Source organism: Halictus rubicundus, chromosome 15, assembly GCF_050948215.1.
Source record: "Halictus rubicundus isolate RS-2024b chromosome 15, iyHalRubi1_principal, whole genome shotgun sequence".
Classification (NCBI taxonomy): Eukaryota; Metazoa; Arthropoda; class Insecta; order Hymenoptera; family Halictidae; genus Halictus; species Halictus rubicundus.
Window position 1 is genome coordinate 379836 of NC_135163.1, and position 16580 is coordinate 396415.

The following is a 16580-nucleotide window of genomic DNA, read 5'->3' on the forward strand; positions in this document are numbered from 1 at the left end:
CCAAATGGTGTATCCCGATCGATGGACACTCGTGGAAACGGGTAGGGTAAAATGCTGAAGTGCCCAATACTGCGGATATCAATTGAACGATGCGTTCCAGGCGCTCGGCAGCCACGCTCCGATCGTACCAACGAAGATTCTGGGTGACCCCGATGAGTTGGATCGCCACCTGGTGCACAGCGTGCCGGAGACGTATAACATACGTCACGTGCAGGGCGATACCGGTTACGACAACGGCTACATGTACTCCCAGGAATCCGACGTTGAAATGCACGTGAGTGTTCCGAACGTTTCGCTGTGTGGACGTGCACGAATATTTCAGGTGGATCTCCGCCGGCATATTTATCGATTCCCGCCGCATCACTCCTATTTTCTATAGACCTTCCATCTACTTCTGCACCAACGGCTATTCTACATCACTGTATGTACGTGGTTGCTCACCTAACTCTGCCATCCTACACCATCTCGACACACATCGTCGATCTCTTTTCGACTATTTTATTCAAATAATTTACCATAAATTCATCTTTGTAATCTCAATAACCCTATACTAATCAGGTTATGACACCCAAATTATTTTTCATTCTTTTTTTTTTGGTTGCTGAACACTTTGCCTAAAACACCATTCTATAAAATTTCAAATCTTTGCCCGTTCGTTTTAATGGGGGGAGGGGGGAGGGGGGGTGAAAAGCCTACACATTACCGTTTATTTTCTCAGTTATTACTAGACTGCGGATCCTTATGCAAAATAAAAATCGTTTGCATAAATTGTACAAAGCTAGAGCCAAATCAAAATTTCATTTTTACTTTAATGGTTTGAATCAGCTGAAATGGACAAATTGATATTTCAAAATTCTTTCAAACTGTTCACTGCTTTAAATTGCACGTATTTTTCAGAATTTTAAATCAATTATTACAGGTTGAAAAAAAAAATTTATTTTTCTGGGGTGGTGTTTCGCAAACAACTATTTGAATGACTACCTTTAAAACTTCAGGGATAATGTTCTGTCACGTAACAAGTGCGCATAAAAGTGTCAAGATGGTCAAATGGGTGGAACATTGTTAAATAATTTCGAAAAGTTACATATACATATCCTCTGATTTCGATGATTTTTGAATATACTATAAATTTCAATATTTTGAGCTTTTTTCTTTACACATTAGCGGCGGTCTCCATTGTATCCACTACAGATAATTCTGCCTATACTTGTACGTCTGTGCGACAAGGATAAACGTACAAGTATAGGCAGAATTTACTGTGGTGGCACTCAACTTTAATAACTGTTTGTAGCTTCATTTTCGCTTTTATTTTATCTGCAAATCTGAAGCAATTACTGAGATAATGAAAGGCAAAGTTTAGGTTCCTCACCCACATATTATCTTAACCCCTTAGCTTACAATGACGCCTCAGAGGCGTCGTAAGTCTATCTGGCCAAACATGAATATTACTAAATTTTTGTATTAAAATAAAAATGTTATTATTAATGTATTATTCAATTTGCAACAATAAATCTTTTTTTTTTTTTTTGTTTAATAATCAACTAATCAGAGGAAGTTTGCGATTTGTACAGTTTCGAACGCTCAGTCAAGCTGTGTATGTCCCTGCGCGCGACCGACCTTGGTGTCGCTTTTGGCCCACACAGTTGGAAATTAAATCCTAAGGCAAGGGGTTAAAATGAAGGGGTAGAGATCTCAAATTTTACAGAATATTGTTTTAGGCAAAGAACATTCTTTATCAACCAAAAAAATAGAACGTTAAATGTCATGGGGGCCGATTACGCATGTTTATCCTGCTAGACGTTTTGTATTAGTAGTTCGAATGTTCAAGAAGTTTTAGCAAAAGCTAGTTGCTAGTGCGGCCTAGCCAATAAGAGAAAATTAAAGAATTCAACAACTGAAATGTGGACGCAACGACCTATAGGCGCTTCTGGTTCCTCGGGTATGCGACACCCATACTCACTCACGGACACCATCACCGTGAGTGAGCTCCTATGCGACCTTCGATCGGAGGAATATCAATTTTGAGGAAAAAATATCAAATTTAAGAACAGGAACTTTGGAAAAGTTCGGAAGCACATTTCAATTGGAGATCCAGAAATAAGAATTAACCAGTTAACTGTGTTTGACGAGTATACTCGTCATGAAGAAATGGCAATATTTTGTGTCTTGACGAGTATACTCGTCAAAACAGGTATAATTCAAACAGCGGTTAATTTTTGCGACGCAACTTAGGTACACATTTTTCAAAGAGGTCGCAACAGCCAAATGGTTAACGGCGTTCGTTGAATGTACACGTAATCTGAAACAGAAACTGTATATTTGAATTGATACTTACAAAGAGCTGCCGAAGATGGGCCAAGGTAAACGAAGAAAGAATTCAAGAATATCTGGCCCATCTCGGGTTAGCGTAAGGTAGGCCACGGAATTTTTAAACGAACTTTGGTCCACCCCAAGCAAACTAAAGGTAGACCAACGTAGGCAAGCGTAGGCCAGAGCAGTTTTGGAGGACCCCTGGTCAACTCCGAGGTAGGCAAGGAGGGAGGTCAGGTTAAGTCAGAGCAGTTCTGGAGGACCTCTGGTCAACTCCAAGACAGGCAAGGGTAGGCCAGGGCAGCTCTGGAGGACTCCTGGTCAACCCTAAGGTAGTCCATGTCCTTTCTGGTCCCGTAGCCCATCTGCTTCTGCCGAAGTACCCGTCCCGACTGACTGACTGAGCGCGCTCGCCGAGTTAAGGAGTGCAGTGCGCAGCAATGCGCAACTCTCCCCACCCCAACTGATTTTAGTAAATCTCGATCGGCGTGATAGTAATTATTGATAAATTTTTTATTTGTGGCTGTTTAATGTTTATAACAATTTCTTTTGGTAACGATGTCAACAAGCACTCCCTTAGCCACCAAATTTAATTTTTCAGCTGAAATAAGTAATAGAACTCGCGATACAGAATAACTTTTAAACCCTAAATATGTGCGTTAATTCTTGGACTGCGGATCTTTATGCAAAATAAAATTTTTCTAAGCCAATGCTCAGAGACAGAAATTAAATAAAAATGTATTTTTTTTTATGATTTCGGTAAGAATCGTAGTAAGAAATTCGAATTTCTTCAGAGTTTTGTATCTCATTCTTGTCACGAGCGCATAAAATTCGCAGTCTATTAATTATTAAAGACACGATCGTTTAGCAAATGTGAAAAAGTTTCGGAGAAGTTTGAACGAAAATTTCCGTGCGGCCAAAGTTTATTATTCCACGATGGAACAGCTTGCTACCTCGTTCTAACTTACGGCAACTTCCGAAGCTCGCGTGTTCCCCACCAATCCCTATTAGTCCTCTGCATTCGTTCTAATTCTATTAGTGCTATCTATTCCATAAACCGAAGGAGACCACACAACTTCCGAAGAAAGTTCCAAAGAAAGTTTCCCAACCGCGGCCACCTTAGCGTCCTCGCATTTTCAACGACACTTCCTCCACTTTGGTTTCAGCTGCAACGGTGGTTCACCTGTTCTGCAGTCTTGTCTCTTCTTTACAACGACACCTTGAATGAAAGATCTGCCGACAGCTTTAGCATACGTTACACCACGAGGGCTTTACACGACCAAACGTGTCCCTCATTTTTCTTTTGTAACGAAATTTTTCAAAGTTCTTGCAGACATTTGAATTTGTAACATTTTTTTTTTAAGGAAAAATGTAAACATATCTTAGAGGGACATGAACACTGAAAGTAGAGGCTTCAATACGAGTCCAGTTTCATGGTTGTACCATTTGTTTTTATTAAATTATCACAATTTAAATGTAGTGCTGAAATACTACGATGAAAGCATTGTTTCAAGAAAAGCTTGATTTACGTTTAGACAAAATATTCTTGCTTCCGCTTCTAAGAGAAGTCACGAATTTTCCAATGACATTTGTATGCTATAATCATCGTGTTCACAAATTTATTTTACGACGATCGTAATTTTTTAAATGTTAAACAGTGCAAATGTAGGTGACTTCTGCTACTAATCTTGAACGCTGGACTATAACAGAGCTAGAAACAGTTCTTTTCGTGGTTATTTTAATAATATCTGCACGTAGATGAGCTCTTTTGCAAAGACTTGCAATTCCATAGGCAAGACCAGGCCTCATCATGGACGTAGTACGCAATCCTATGCCAATTGGAGCAATGCCAGTAATACCGGCTGTTCCGGTGCAAATCCCGGAGCTACCGGTCCTTACCATGGACACCATCGACGTTAACTCACTGCCAGAAATGGAACGCTTCACTGTCGAGCTTAAGAAAGACATTTACGGCCTTGGGATCACCATTGCTGGATACGTTTGCGAGAAGGGTAATCCTGCACAATGTCATCTTTCCTCTCTCTTATTGCAAAAGATTAATGAGCCACTGTATCTTCTACTCTGTAAATCTTACAATTCTACTTGTGACTATACTCACTTTTAATCGTCAGACTGAGAATTTTACGCATTCATAACGAAAATGAGTAGACGCAATTTAAATTAGTAAAAAGATTACAAGAATTTAAAATTGTCGCTATATTGTCTCAAATTTATTAAAATTATTATTCTGACAACAACAACACTACAACACTATGCAGTCCGCACGCGTAATCAGAATTCTTTTGTTTGGCGCTGGTAGGACTCGTTCGCATTATTTTGCGACACCAACGAGGTGTCACCGGCATCTGGCCGATTATTTTCACAGGGCACCAACATGGTGTCACTGGACGGCATAGTGTTAAAATGATAAAATCAAGTTGATAGAAGTTCCGAGGCTGGGGTGGAGGTTTTTCTTCTTTTTTTAAATTAAAATCCGTTCCTTTGGATTCTCTTGCAGAGGAGCTGTCCGGCATTTTCGTGAAAAGCATCAGCGAGGGAAGCGCGGCCGACTTGAGCAACAAGATCCAAATAAACGATAGAATAGTCGAGGTGGACGGCCATTCTTTACAGGGTTATTCGAATCACGAGGCTGTCGAAGTTCTAAGGCGTACCGGGCAAACGGTCGTTCTATGCCTTGAGAGATACTTACGTGGACCAAAGTACGAGCAGCTTCAGCAGGCGATCGCGGCCAGCGAGCTAAGACTGCCGCAGCCGAGCTCCCCGTCGATAACGAGTCTACCCAGCTTCCCTATTAGCGCTGTGAGTTTCATTTACTTCAGGCATAATCGATACGTTCATTCGAATTCAGGCGCCTGCAGCCATTGTTTTCAACTACACTGCCGCGACCGACCCGCCTGAATTCCTCTACCAAATCAACTGCGAAAGATTCAACAGTTTATCCAAGCTCCTAACGAAAAGAGTGACCCAAAAATAAGGGTTTCTTCGCCCCTTTTGGGTCCCTCGAATTTAGCGCTCGTTTCTCTGCAAAATGATAGTTTATGTTACGACATCAATCGCTGCAAAGCCTGTAGCCGGATAAGATGGTCAAAAATGTAGTTGGACCAAACTACAAGGCTAATGGACCATACGATAGGGCATCGAGAAAAATCATGTTGTGCAAAATTTTAACCCTATATCTCGACCAGGAGGGAAGTCATGGGGAAAATGGAAAAGATTAGTTTCTAGCCTATTTTCCCTATGTAGTTATGTATATGCGAGAATTCTCGAAAAAATCTAATAGGTGTCAAGTATCCAATAAACATATCCTGTAATTAATTCAGATTTTGAAGTAAGAACATCCTTGTAAAAAATCGAAAACCTCGTAAAAAAAACATGGGAAAAATGAAGATTTATATTTTTACAGTATCAATGTATAAGTACATATAGGCACTGTTCGCGATTTTTTCCAGACTTTTTTGTGAGGTGCGCCGTAATAAAAAAAAATCACTTTTTCCGACGTTTTTACCGCGGAAGAACTAAAATGTGTAACTAACGTTTTTGCATTGAATAAAATATTCCACGACAATAGTGTCAGCATTTAAATGAATGTCAACACGATCAGAATAACATTTGAACACCTTCGATAACAGTATGCAGAAGCAGAAAACAGAGGAATTTAATGAAGCTAAAAATAGAAAGCTTTTGTAGCTGGCCATTAACAAAAGAGAAAAATATCTTTTCGCGTCCGGAGGATTGTGACCTACATATGTGTGTGGAGAGTGGACTGGAAAGTCCGCTGGACGATATTTAATATTTAATAGGTGTTTGAGAATCGAAGGAATCTGTCGATACATGAAATTATTTATTCAGAGGGAAAAAGGTTCGGAGTCTAGACGTAGATGTATATCTCGGAACAATCGAAGGTTGATCGAATATTACGTGGGGGATTTGTTCTGTGACAGGACGGTGAAACCACCACCGAAATAGAACCGGAAGGTGAGTCGCACACAACGGTGGACAGTGCTGTTCTCCATGAAGGGAATCGTGAGAGGACATCCGAAGAGCTGGACGACGCCGCGAATGTGGAAGCTTTATTGAGTGATCCATCGAGCGAGCTTACGCCACAGATCAGGGCCGCCATTAAGTCGAAGTGGCAGAAAATCGTCGGTCCAGATACCGAGATCGTGGTACGTATGCGAAATTCATTCACACGCTCGGCTATCGTCAGCCATTTCGCGAACGGGTCATTCCATGTGAAGCGTTTTCCGTACTATATTTCGGGTTTTACTGAAATTAAAATGTGCTATTGCAGTCCATATGAAAATAGGGGGGGGGGGTTAAGCCCATCGTTTTGTTACCTTCCAAATTGTGTAAAAGACACAGCCATCAAAGTTTGCCATTTTGGCCGATTTTTACGCAAACTAACTTCACAAAACAATTTATATCACTGTTATTATTAAAGATAAAACATTTTCTTCTGTTTTAATCATCATCGTAAAAGACTGTTTTTTTTTAAACAATTTATCATTTTATACGCAAATGTAATGTTACAATGCAAAAACATTGGAAATATTTTTGTTTTAATAATTCGAAACAAAACATGTACATGCTTCGTGAGCATTAGGATTAAAGAAAATTAGTCAACGTATTTTGCGTAAAAATCCTCAGTCTAGTCAGAAGAATACATAAAAAAAAAGATTAAATTTGTTAGACAGTGTAATCTAATGAAATTATCAAATTAAATCAAATGATGAATTATATAAATGAATGAATAAATAGAATAACTAGCTGCGAACAACAAATAATTATCGTCCAGTGAAGTATTTGACCATCAAGAATCCATTGTGCTAAATATGTAAGGTAAACATCGCTTCGAAACAATTCGAGTAATGCCTGACACTGGCATTGTACATAGAATAGTGTAAACTGGTCGGGTACATAGGGCTGTTAATGTTTGCCACGTAGAGCATGGGTTTCGCAGACAATGGAATTAGAATGGTTTAATAACCCGTTTTACGAAATTCGCGACTCGCTCGTGGTATAATTTCAGGAATTACAGGTGTTTCTATCTCGGCTTTTCGCAGGTGGCACAGCTGAAGAAATTCGCGGAGGGCAGCGGTCTTGGAATAAGCTTGGAAGGAACAGTGGACGTTGAAAACGGCCAGGAAGTCAGACCCCATCACTACATACGATCGATTCTGCCGGAAGGACCTGTGGGACAAAATGGTACTCTGCGCTCAGGAGACGAATTGCTGGAGGTAACGTTAGAACAGTGTTTGCAAAGTTTCAGTATGTTGTCTGGCGTTTAATGCAATTCGAATTAACGCCTCCGGGAACCTGATACCAACCTGAACTTCCGCGTCGGGTTATTTGACTAACAAGAAAATTAGACGCGCCGTCCCATAAATCGAAAATCCTTGCAGATTAATTCATTTCTCTTCGCAAAAGATGAATTAAGAACATTATTTTCACACTATTTCTTGTTCAATTTTACTGAAAAATTGTCAGACATTCCACAGACATTCCACTATCTGAATTTTTATTAGAGGTGTTACATGTAGGAATAATTCAATTTCTCTGGTAATTTTCATTTGAATCAGAAAATAAAGTTTTAGAAAATTTTATATATTCACTTTGACACTTGTGCAATTTTACTATAAAATTGTCAAACATAGACATGTCTCTAGTTGCATTTTTATTAGAGGGGTTGCATGTAGAAACTATGAAATATTGAAATATAATATCATTTATTGTTAATAGCAAATATTACCGGCACCATATCTAACATCATCCCAGGAACAGAATAAATTGAAAAATAAATGGTGTCTTTGTTCACATCGAATTTCATTTAATTCGTATATCAAGGGGTTAATTTAGTTAGAAACATACAGGGTAACCAAAAAATGTTGTACTTCCTTGAAAGGAGTGATTCTTGAGATCATTTCAAGTAACTTTTTCCTTTGCGAAAATGTTCTCTGTGGCTTTGTTAAGGAGAAAATTTTCGCAAAAGGAAAAGTTACTTCAAATGACCTCAACAATCACCCCCTGCAAGGAATTACAATATTTTTAGTACTCCCTGCATAACCTTTTAAACACAACGAAAATTTAAATAAATGACTGAAATTGCATATGTTCTTTTGTTCGTAAGGTGAACGGATATCGTTTGCTCGGCATCAACCACATGGAAGTAGTTAGCGTGTTAAAAGAATTACCTATCCACGTTCGAATGGTTTGTGGAAGGAACATCGCATCGCAGGATCCTCTCTGCCCTATCGACACTGCTCAACATCAGGCCGCGTTCCAGACCAGGGTAAGATGCTGAATATTCATCAATTATTTAAATGAAGCTTATGATAGTCTCGACCTCCGTACGCTCGGCTCAGTTTGTCCTAAAGTCGGAATCTTAATATTTAAATGCGTCGTATGTCATAGAAGTTTCTCAATTAACCCCCGGCGCACCGTTCAAACAATATTCCTTACATTAACATTTTGTGCATTAAATTGGATCAAAGTTAACATTCTACTTGAAAACATATCAGTAGATTACTGATCTTTATGCAAAATGTTGTGCATTGATCTCACGAAACAGAAATTACTTAAACATTGATCTCTTCTCCTAATAAGTTTAATAAGGTATAAATAATACATTGAAGTTCTTCAAATCCTTTTATATTGTCATCACTTCGTGTTTTACCCACTCATTTTTGCCATAAATGCATCAAATCTGCAGTCTACATATCAATAATTTGAAAATAATGTTAAGAAATTATGATATTAGTCAATCTTACGTGTACATATTTTTATTTTGTGTCATACTTATTTAATTCACCATATCCGTATTTAGTTTATTTATCTGCTTCATTTATTTATTCATTATTTGCATTTTTTAAACTTTTAGGCTATTAACTTTAACTTAAACTTTAGGCTATTACCGTGCCTATATTAATTATGCTTATTTTTAAAGGATAATGAATATTAAAAAGAGACATTAAATATTTATCATTAAAATCAGTTCATCTATATGTTTTATATTCCTTTTTTAATATTCATTATGCTGTAAAAATAAGTATAATTAATATAGGCACAGTAATTGGTACCGCCACAGTAATTGGGTCCGTTACCCTAGTCATTCTATTATCTTTCTGCAGTTTTATTTTATTCGCACATTTTAAATCTCGTTTCAGTTAATTACTGTAGTTTCGAGTAATGTATTATTATTCTATAATATCTACCTTTTCACATTTTTATATATTTCTACCTTTTAGTTAGGCTTGCAAAAATTAAACTACTGAGAAATGTAATATATCGTGACCGTCGTGTAACAATATTGTAATAACGTCTTCATTAAAAGGCATTACACTTGTATCTTCCCCGGGTAAATATTGTAAACCCGAAGGAACATGTTCTGGAACCAATAAACGCCTTTCTATACAAATTCGTAGTAGTGTTAAATCAATTTATATAATTTGTAGAAAATATTATTGAAACCAATACTTATTTTTGTGTTAAAACGACCCGAACGTTACATTAGGGTCAAGCATATTTTGTTAAATTTCATTTCACTTTCTAATTAATTCGTTCGATACAATCGTGTAACAATTATTGATACAGTGCACGGAGGTTACGTTGAACAAAATTTAATATTCGTTTCACATTCTGAAAACAGTAGATGTTAATGATATAGGATACAGAATGTTTGGCAACGGATGGAAAAAAAAACTGAAGGGATCATTCATCACGACAATTTAAACAATAATTAAAAAATAAAATAACTGTGTTTGTGTTATCAAATGATTACTTATAGAAGTCTACTCGTATCGAATTTGGATCATTAACACTAGGTTTACGGAGCACTAAAAGTGACTATTTTACATTGCTTTATAAAAATAACGAAAATGTGTCTATCCAAATTTTTAGCCATTTTTTTACAATATATACCCAAAGAAATGGAAATTAGAAATGGAAATTAGAAATATTAGAACCCGTAATTTTGACGGGTCCCGTAATTCTAGTGTTAGTGAGCAAAAAAGAAAACCGAAAGCCGTATGTTTACGTTAATTTTCATTGTATGTTATCATTAAAAATCACTTCTTTCTTGCATCTATTACCGAACATGTCTAGGGTAAGAGACCCAATTACTGTGCCTATATTAATTATACTTTTTCATAGCATAATGAATATTGAAAAAGAGATATTACATTTTTTTTTCATTAAAATCAGTTAATATATAAGTTATATATGGACCGCTTATTTTGAAAGTGGTGCAAGTCCATCTTTTGTTGATAAAAAAAAATACAAATATCCAATACAAATTGTTATATTTCATCTTTTTTTAAATGGACTTACACCACTTTCAAAATAAACGGTCCGTATCTCTTTTTTAATATTCCTTATGATTAAAAAATAAGTATAATTAATATAGATACAGTAATTGGTAGCCCCACGGTAATTGGGTCCCTTACCCTGCTCTGTACACTAAGTTCTAAATGTTTTCTCATTCAACGATGTTGTACTTGTTTCGCACAGAGCATCCTGGGCGGATCATTGCAAAACTTGTTGCCCACGATGGATCGCCTTGTTAAAGCGAAGTCTGATGGCTCGTTAGCTTCAACAACCACCACTGCTACCGTGACTGATGCCAGCTTGAACAAGATGAAATCACGTTCCCTGGAACCGCTGACAGGTCTTGCGATGTGGAGCTCCGAACCGCAAATCATCGAATTGGTAAAGGGAGAGCGGGGCCTTGGGTTCTCCATTTTGGATTATCAGGTAACGTCCTCGAATGATTCAACCTTTTGTCCCTCCGTCGGTACCTGAACAAAATACAAACATTGTTACTGCTTTGGTAACTATTACAGGAAATGCTTTTATCATTTGTTCAGTGATTATTTTTCTCTTTCGATCTTTGTTTAACAAAATGTGGAGCTGGGTCGCGTTTGGCCCATATTGCTCATCGTCCGCTAATACAAAACAGTATTTTTTATTACGTCTTTAACCTTTGCCGTACTTCGACGAGTCTGGCTCGTGATAAGAATTTCGGACTAAACGCAAACATTGCGAGTCAGGCTCGTAGTCGTAATATCATGTCAAACATAAATATCACGAGTATGACTCGTATTCAAAAGTTCGAACCAAACATGAATGTCACGAGTCGATGTTCGCTCCTTTCACGAACATTTGTGGACACCGCTTCGGCCCGAATTCTTCCGAGTTGAAAAGTACGGCAAGGGGTTAAGGGGGCCGGCAGGGTTTGAAATCCATATGCTTATGCATGGGTCAAAACCTTTTCAAACTATCGCTTCAATATTGCAATGAGCAGTTTAAAAGTGGTCACTTGTGTTTGCTAAAAGTCCAATTTATGTCTGTATAGAGCCCAAATTTCGAATTTCTACCTCATCGCGGAGTAATTAACAATATTCGGCAGAAAATTCGAATTCTGAAGCAAGTATGACGTCACAAGATGGCTGCCGCTGAGAGATTCTCTTAATTTCGCGAGATTTAGTGTTCGTATCGAAAAAAGGGCTCTATACAGACATAGCAAAGACATGTACAAACACGGTGGTATGCATTTTTAATTGATTACTTACTTATTTAAGACGTAAAATGTCTAGAAAAAAGGCATACCATAACATAGCGTGACAGTCAAGGCCAAATGCCTGCCGGCCCCCTTAAGTACTGCAAGCATTGAAACGTACACAATCACTATTATCAAAATTGAAATACGAATGAATTTTTGAAATAATCTATTTTTATTTTTTTGAAATTGTAGGTGATCTCATAGATAGATGGTCTGTAGTATTTATGAACAAAAAAGGTTTTGTCATTGAATTAGTATTGGCTCATCCATACTGTCTATGTTTTGTTTATCTGCTATCCCTTTCTACTTTGAATTGAAAAGAAGTTTCATTTCAACGAATAGTCATGGTGACCTTGATTTTTAGGACGAGTTCAATGACCTACTACACTGTAACCTTGAGTTGACATTGAACTAAGTAATTGGTATCAAATAGCGACTCTTCTTGCGTAACAAAGCTTTATCATTTCGTTCGTTTCTTATCTTAACTGGACCTTCAAAATACGCATTAAAAATGCAACGATTCGATTAAATTATATTTCATATTGTTTTAAGATTCTGTACTTTCACAAAAATACAATTAAAAAAAAATTGATTTTTTGGACCAGTTACACGAGAATCCGCACTAACCCCTTGCACTATCACGTCGTCGAGTCAAGCTCACGATGAAGACTTCGAACTGAATCTACTAAATATGTATGCTATTGATTTCCTTTAAACCGAAATAAAGTTCTATTTTGTTGTTGTCGATGTGCACAGGGTGCTCGTGCTATTACTGGCTAGCGTTTTTCTTGCAAATAAATAAATTATTATATAATTATCATATATTATATTGTACTATATTATTAGTATATAATTATTATATTTATTATATAAATGTTAGAAAAAATAAAAGAGAAAGAAGTAACACTGTTTTTTACAAGTAACATAATGGCGTATGTAATTTTCTTGCGTTTGCACTATCTTTTTAGAAATGAAGGTGACCTTTAACTTTCTAAATGAAATGAACACAAGAAAATTGCAAACGACATTGCGTTATTTGCAAAAAACAGCATTACTTTTTCCTCTTTCATTTTTTTTTTTCTAATTTATTATTTGCAAGAAAAACACTGGCTAGTAATAGCGTTAACACCCTGCGTAGCCATTGGAGTACAAATATAATATATAAACTGTCTACTTCTTCTAAGAAATTCTGAACGACATAGAAGTTGTAATCACTGTTGCTGTAAAATGAATCATAGTGCAAGGGGCTAAGGACGTGCTTATCGAGGAAGCGACTGATCCAACGAGAAACCTGTCTGCCGTTTCCAGGATCCAATGAACCCCAACGAGACTGTGATAGTAATAAGATCGCTCGTTCCTGGGGGCGTAGCCCAGGTGGACGGTCAACTGATACCGGGCGACCGGCTTCTGTTCGTGAACGACATCGCCCTGGAGAACGCGACCTTGGACCAGGCGGTGCAGGCGTTGAAAGGCGCGCCAAAGGGCACCGTCCGCATCGGCGTGGCCAAGCCGTTGCCAATCCCAGACAGTATTGTCCAGGTGAGCGATCAGGACGATCGGATCGAACCGAGCAGAGATAGGGAAAACGAGACGACCACCTGCTCGATTCTGGATAGCCACAAACAGAGGCGAGAATATTTCCGAGAGCGCAAAGTGAACGTAATCGAGCCACCCCATCACATGGATTTGATCGAGGGATTAAAGCACCAGCACAATCTCGTCAAATCCGAGAGCTTCTAAGCGCCACTCGAGGCTAACGTGTCACTGCTCGATCTTCTTCTCGATGGAACAACCATCGGCGACTACCTTCAGCCCCGAGGACTCCTCGATCGACGTCTTTATCCGAAGCTAGGACCTGGACCGTGGTGGAGAGTAGAATCGAAAACCACCTGCTCGATTCATTTTCATAAAGTCCTTCACGATCATCTCGTACAGAAGCTCAAAGATACATTGCTGAAGATGATATCTCTTATCCTGCTCTCCGCTATGAATGATACTTAACCCACAGCTAACTACCTGAAGCTACCAGGTCCAGGTCCACCGATGAGGTATGCTCGCTGAAGCCAATGATGAAGAGGTTGGACAGTGGTCCACGGGCTATCAGGCAGTCGCCATGCTTGTTCCACCATTGGTGTCGTGATTATTCAGCCTCTGTTGGACCAATGATACTGCTTTCGCGACTCGCGTGTCTTCGAGACGATCGTACGGTAGCCGAACTCACCATGATCGATCGATTGTTCAATGAATCAGAGAGTACTTGTTTTTTTTTTGTTTCTCCAGAGCTCGGAGAGTACCTAGAGTATTCTCTAGGACGATCCTAGATTATCCGTCCGTCGATGAGATTTTGTCAGACGACGTTTTTCGTCATTTTTGCCGGTTGGAACCGTTGCTATACGTTTTGCACAGCTACGACAATCGTTCGCGAGATCATGCTCAAATAGTTTTATTGAAACCGTGAAGGTATTCGGAGAAGAGAAGAAATCGACAATTTTTATACAGTACGCGATGCGAAGTGTTCAGATGCTGCATAAAACCGCATAGGCTTCTCGAAGTCTCTCTCTTTTAACACCGTTTTATGTTATTACACGCTTTTTCGTTTGTCTTTGAATTAGTAATGTTTTTTCTCCTTTTTTTTTCGTTTGTAGTTCGATGAGAACATATATAAGACTGCATATTATTGACCAGCGTAGATTATTACGTGGTTTTTAGCGTATAGACAAATCTGGATTACGTTTGGATCTAGCTTAACGCCTACACGTCGTAACGTATTGAACGTTTTAGAGTATGGTACTTATGATATAATGAATGGAAGAATCTTTTTTTTTCTCGCGTAAATTGAATAAACGTTTCGCAGCGTGTATGAGTTGTTAATAATAAATAGGGTGCCGTACACGTTATTTTATTTTATTTTATTTGATGTTTTCCACGACACCCTGTTCCCGTCCTTCTTTCTTTTCTGTTGCTTTGGCTAATGTGTTCTGTGTTCCTCCTGCGCTTTCCGTTTGTTCGTTGCGTTGTTTTTTGTTTTCCGTTTTCCGTTGTGTTTACGTTGCGACAGCCTGTGTTCATCTGTACCGTTTACGTTGAAACGCGCAGAGGAATTTCTTCCGGTTGTTCTTGCGAGATCGTGTCAAACGATCCGTTTGAATAGTGAAATAGAAAGACGTGCAATAGAGTTAATCAGTAGGCAGCGGATCTTCATGCAAAATAAAAATTTTCGTATTTTTTTTTTTAATGAAAATAATATAACAATATTTTTAAATTCTGTTAATGTTTTTACCGTTTCAAAATTACACCTATTCATTTTTGTCATAAATGCATAAAGTCCGCTATCTATTATTCAGTGACGTATTTTTACGTGGTTCTTGCAACGAAGCGAGCCGGAGGTACCTGCCAGTTGATTTCACTTTAGACGATAAATAAATTCAGAAATAAATAATGAAATGATGGAAAACATGACTCTGAATTTGATGTAACGTAAAGTTTTATTCTGGTTGTGCCTTGTTTTTTCAAGACACCCTGTATATCGTCAGTGCGACTGGTAATTGTCGCATGCGGCAATCTCTGAATCGATTTTTGCCTTGCGAACGTAATTCACTGCTATCTAAGCAAATAGACAGTGACCAAACACCCGCGCGTGTGTGTTCATTAACACCGTGCTTTTATTCTGCTGATGAAATATTTGGACTTATAATTTTCATTTATGCCGTTCGAAATTAACTGACTGTGCATGATTTGATGCGAAAAAAGTAAAAATGGGAATAACCGAAGTGTTGAGTAAATATTTAAACAGATCGTTCGATATAATTTTTGTTTGTGCGAATTGAGTTACAATCAGCGATTAATAACGAAAGTGGGTAGGGTCGTAGTGCGTATATATAGAACAAAAGGTATTGACTTTTCAAGGTTCAAAAAATATTACGTTACAAGCTCCTTTAGATCAAATTTTCACTACTGTTTTAATTATCGCGTCGACCAAACATACAAAGCAACATAAAATGTAACTTTGTTTATCTAGGCCCAGGAATATCCTTGTCGAGTGGTTCGCAAACATATTCAGTGTCGTTGGAGTTATGGCAACGACAAATTACACAGTGACAAAACGCCGTAATATTAATAATAACAATGCTTAAGATGGCTGCCTACGGGTGCAATTACTCTAATTAAATTTACAATTAAAACTTTGTTGATTTAGCGTGGAAAATTCGTTTCAATTGCCGTAATAATTTATCCATTGTGAAAATTATCCGAAACCAGTAAACGAGATTTATGATTTCATCGTGCTCCAAATATTTCTAAACGCTATCAATGCATGGAACTCACGGTCCACTAATGAGCCTCGAGCTAAATATACTGTCGTCGTGACTGACACGTGACAGAAAACTTCTGTACCGTGTGTGCCGCACACGAATACACTCGAGAGACACGGGCCAGCCGTTTATCGAACACTGTGCCGGTGTAGCGTTGTGCCACGATAGCGGACGGTCGGCTTAGTGACCTTGAACAGTCAAATACTTTCAGGTCGAAGCATCAGTCCATTCAGTCCGCAAGTTTCAATCGTATTGGGAACCAATATCGATGACTGACTCCGGCTCGATTCGAAGTTCCAACTTGCATTCTCGCGTTTCGACCAAACTTTTATCAGGTTAGCAAGTGAGTGAGAGAGAGCGAGAGAGAGAGAGAGAGAGAAAGA

General features: G+C 38.2%; 2 protein-coding genes across 3 annotated transcripts in view; both read left to right on the plus strand.

The window, feature by feature from the left end:
- The window catches only part of LOC143361858 (uncharacterized), a 176105-nt gene that overhangs the window by 155767 nt on the left and 3758 nt on the right, over positions 1–16580 (plus strand). The gene's annotated exons all lie outside the window — the stretch shown is intronic.
- Positions 1–16580, plus strand: part of LOC143361850 (multiple PDZ domain protein) — a 183889-nt gene that overhangs the window by 88385 nt on the left and 78924 nt on the right. For both annotated transcript variants that reach the window (XM_076801544.1, XM_076801545.1), the window contains 8 exons: positions 101–274; positions 4103–4322; positions 4829–5130; positions 6273–6497; positions 7395–7568; positions 8459–8620; positions 10837–11079; positions 13196–13426. In XM_076801544.1, the coding sequence (XP_076657659.1) occupies positions 101–274; positions 4103–4322; positions 4829–5130; positions 6273–6497; positions 7395–7568; positions 8459–8620; positions 10837–11079; positions 13196–13426 (1731 nt within the window). The remainder of the gene's footprint in view (positions 1–100; positions 275–4102; positions 4323–4828; positions 5131–6272; positions 6498–7394; positions 7569–8458; positions 8621–10836; positions 11080–13195; positions 13427–16580) is intronic.